The 4105-nt window shown below is 40.3% G+C and overlaps 1 protein-coding gene across 1 annotated transcript; it reads left to right on the plus strand.

Moving 5' to 3' along the window:
* Nucleotides 1-1805: 1805 nt before the first annotated feature.
* LOC310748610 (olfactory receptor 13A1-like) lies at nt 1806-2756 on the plus strand (the record flags this gene model as incomplete). The annotated part of the gene is made up of 1 exon (XM_083584462.1): nt 1806-2756. The coding sequence occupies one exon, from the start codon at nt 1806-1808 to the stop codon at nt 2754-2756; it is 951 nt and encodes a 316-aa protein (XP_083440588.1).
* Between the last annotated feature and the right edge of the window lie 1349 nt (nt 2757-4105).

Consider the following 4105-nt stretch of genomic DNA (forward strand, 5'->3'; position numbering starts at 1 on the left):
GTGTTCCAAATCTTCTTTAGAATCTGTTTTATATTATGTATACAATATAATGCAACAATTGCAAAACAGGATACAAAGATATTAATCAAAATACTTTTCTCTTACAATCTCACTGCAGATGTTTTTGTTTGTCAGTGCAAAGACTTTTGAGTACTGTTTCTAGTAAAGCCCAATATAATTACAATTGCATCATCTCACAAAAAACAATAACTTTATTTTTTAGAACATACTGTCTTTTGTTTATGAGCTATTTCTCATGTACTCCCATCATGTTAACTGTTTGTTAGTTTGGTGGTAGAATTAGTACAAATAGAAGTGGCATGAACCACCCAAGTTATTACTTTGGCTTCTAAGGGAGTGTGGATTACCCCTTAGGTATCTAAATGTTGCGTCAGAAAGATGATTAGCAATGTTAATCTTGCATGTGATTTCATGCTCCCAGTGGCACTATTACTTCACATAAAGAAATATTTAATGGGGCTGCTCGCTCTGACTGGAAAGGATTTCTACAAAGGCATCAAACTAGTTATCATCAGACATCAGGCTGATAGCAGACAATTGGCTCTAAGTTATAGGAAGGGGAATAAAGTGAACAAATGAAAACCAGGAACAAAACAAAAATGTAAATAGATATGAAGGTAAATATTTCATTTCATCTTCCTGCCTCCTTACAGCTAATATTTTTGACAACAAACAACTGTACACTCTGATTATAAACTGATTGATTCTTCAATGATTATTAAAGGGAGCATGGAAATCCGAAAGCATAAGCTTCCACCTTGCATGGTTTTGGCATGAGTCAAAGAATATGTGTACAAAGTCATATTCTAGTAGTATTGCTCATAGGTCAATTTGGGAAAGATAAACCGAGAGCGATCTATGGAGTGTTGGATGCAATGTTGCAGGCTGGGCACATGTGGTGGTAATGTCCAACGGTGACGATATTCACGTATATATTCCCAAAAAATCACAACAATTTTAATGTAGATTATTCCTCCAGAGCTTACATTGGCACCGCTGTCAATTTTCCAAGTGATTTACAAACAGATCATTTCCCCCTTAAAAGTTGCTGCTAAGTTAGGAATGATTTGCCATTGGTGCTCCCATGCTCCTTTTATATCAGATGCTTGGTGTAAGGAAGTATGGCACTTTGTTGTGAGGGAGCAGCAAACACATCATCTGTGACTGTACAGGGGAATATCTCGAGTTGTTTGGTAGCCCCTTTTGCTGAGTAGGAATACCCCTTCTGACCTCTCGATTTGCAACTCAGATTTTGGAGACATTTAGTTCAAGCGTAGGATCCCCCATGATGCTAAGTTTACCTGAAAACATGTTTTTAGGCATTTTGTACTCTTTGACACAGGTCAAATTGGAGCAATCATAACAATATGCCATAAAGAAGGGTGCCATGGCCCATTTGGAACCCTGGACAGAAACTCCACTTCTCAGAACCCCACAAGGGTGTAACCTTGAACTAAAAATCCAACCCAAGGCCTTATCTGCCCAAAGCTTTGACGACTGCTATGAGGCAGGTGAAAAACATGCAGACTGCCCAATTTGCCTGAAGTCCAAAATCCCTCCTCACCAGAGGGGCTGCTGCATCGACAGCTTTCCATAATTTTTAAAATGACTGAATTCAAGCAACGGTCAATCTTTTCCATTTAGCACAAAAGGAAGGGAGGGAAGGAGGCAGGGAGGGAGGGAATATGGATCAATCTTGATCCTTAATTTGAATTGATATAATTTATTTGTTCAGGAAATACAATTAATAAAATTCATTTGTTTAGGAAAGTAACATCAGAGAAATGGACATGAAGAACCAGTCGGTTACTATGGAATTTATACTGGCTGGTCTGATCAGCTCCCCAGAACTCCAGACTTTTCTCTTTGGGTTATTCACATTCATCTATGCTATCGCTTTAGGCAGTAATTTCCTCCTAATCTTTACCATATGCTCTTGCCGAAAACTCCACTCTCCCATGTATTTCCTGCTTCTTAACCTGTCCTTAGTGAACGTGTTTTCCATCTCTGTTACAATTCCTAAATTGCTTCAGACTCTTTGGACCCATGTGAATAGCATCTCGTTTTATGGTTGCATCACACAGGTGTATCTATTCATATGGGCTTTGTGTACAGAGCTTTTCCTTCTGTCATTTATGGCTTTTGACCGCTATGCTGCTATCTGCCATCCCTTGCAGTACACAGTCATTATGAAGAAGGAAGTATGTGTTGGAATAGCAAGTGGAGTGTGGGTTGCTGGAATGGTCAACTCTGCTGTTCACGCTGGACTCATGCTGAAGCTCTCCTTTTGCAGCTCTAACATCATCAACCATTTCTTCTGTGATGTTCCTCCACTTTTAAAGCTCTCCTGCTCTGACACTAGTCTGAATGAGACTATGGCTGTTGCAGCAGATGTGATTTTTGGGATTTGTAGCTGTGGGTTGACTCTAACATCATACTCATTTATCATAAGAAGTATCCTCAGAATTCGTTCCAGTGAAGGGAAGAAAAAGGCTTTTTCTACATGCTCCTCACATCTCATTGTAGTCAGTTTTTACTTCTCCTCAGTCATCTACACATATATCAGGCCCACCTCTGACTACTCTCTAGACCGAGACAAATTTGTTTCTCTCCTTTATACAGTGGTAACCCCAGTTATTAATCCAGTCGTATATTCACTGAGAAACAAAGATTTCAAAGATGCATTCAAAACAATTACTGCAAGAGGAAGGCTGTTTCAAATTTCTCAAGGTTGAGTTGAGTTGAGAAATTTATTACGGCCATAGGCCCATACAGCTCAAGGTTGATTGATCTACATACATTTATTATAAAGACTACTGGAAAACTGGAAACAGTAAACTGTTTGATTTCTTTATGCGTAGTCAAATGTGCTCCAGTTCTTCAGAACTCGATTGCAGAACTTATTATTCAGGCTTTCATGATTCTCTCTCTAATAGATAATAGATTTCATTAAAAATACATAAAAGGTAACACTAAAACCATCCTTTTCACTACTAGGATGGTTTTTGAAGAGGAAATGATGTGGTTTCATAGATAGAGGAGTCCTTCATAAGTGCTTTAACAGGCAATGATATTATTGTTTGAATTGGTTTCTCCTCAATGTCATACCTAAAAGCCTGCAGCTATATTTACCGTGTTCGTACTCAAGTACGGGGCCTTTGAATGCTCTCAGGCACCAACCTGCTATATTTTGTTCATCATTCTTTCTTGTCATCCAAACTTATTTCTCACCAGATTGGAGAATAATCTTTCTCTTTCGCAAACAGAAGATTATTGAGAAGCCTGAGCGAGTCAAAGATTAAAGCTAAGCATGTTTTCCCGCATCCTTCCCACCACTGTTTCCAAGCCCACATGCTCTTCCTTATTCACACGTTATGGAGAAACAGAGTTGAGTGTCACCAACATACGGACAGTATGATAGTATTTTGAAACACACCACTAAACTGCTGCTTTAGGAGGCCTCGTATCCATGCTAGATAGCCCTGGAGATAAAAATTGTGCCCTGCTGGGGCAGACAAGATGAACATCAAAGCCTTGCAAAAGGTGCCCCCCTCACCACATTCAGCGAAAGTAGGGGTTTTCTGGCATGTGGCATTGCCACTTGTCTTCCCTGCTGCTTGATTAGGTAATAGTGATGAGGTGGGATGCAGCAACAGGCCAGGCAAGAGGTGGCTCCTGGTGGATTGCCTGATCAGGCAAGCTTTGCTAGTTGCTTGTTTCAGTGTTGAGTAGTAGTTCTGCGGGAAGGCCCTGATTGATTTTGGGACTCCTCTCCCCCACCTCTTTTCTACTGTTATGCATGTAGTTAATGGGATTGGTTTAATTGGCCTTTCCAGGCTGGAAATATAAGATCTTGTGGGGGAAATAAGGGCACTCTGTGCGAATCTTACATTGTTTTGTCCTTCAGGACCCTGGAGGTCCTTTTAAGCTTGGCATGCACACCAGGGTAAAAGCTGAACCCATAAGTCCATGATGCACTTAACAGGTTCAGGTTGGAGAAAGGATTCATTCCAATCTTATGTGATGAGGCCAATGATGGCAATTGCACTCTAGACCCAGAGAGGGGAGGGAGTTATCCCTTGTG

Source organism: Podarcis filfolensis (genome assembly GCF_964270895.1).
Source record: "Podarcis filfolensis genome assembly, chromosome: 13".
Taxonomy (NCBI): domain Eukaryota; kingdom Metazoa; phylum Chordata; class Lepidosauria; order Squamata; family Lacertidae; genus Podarcis; species Podarcis filfolensis.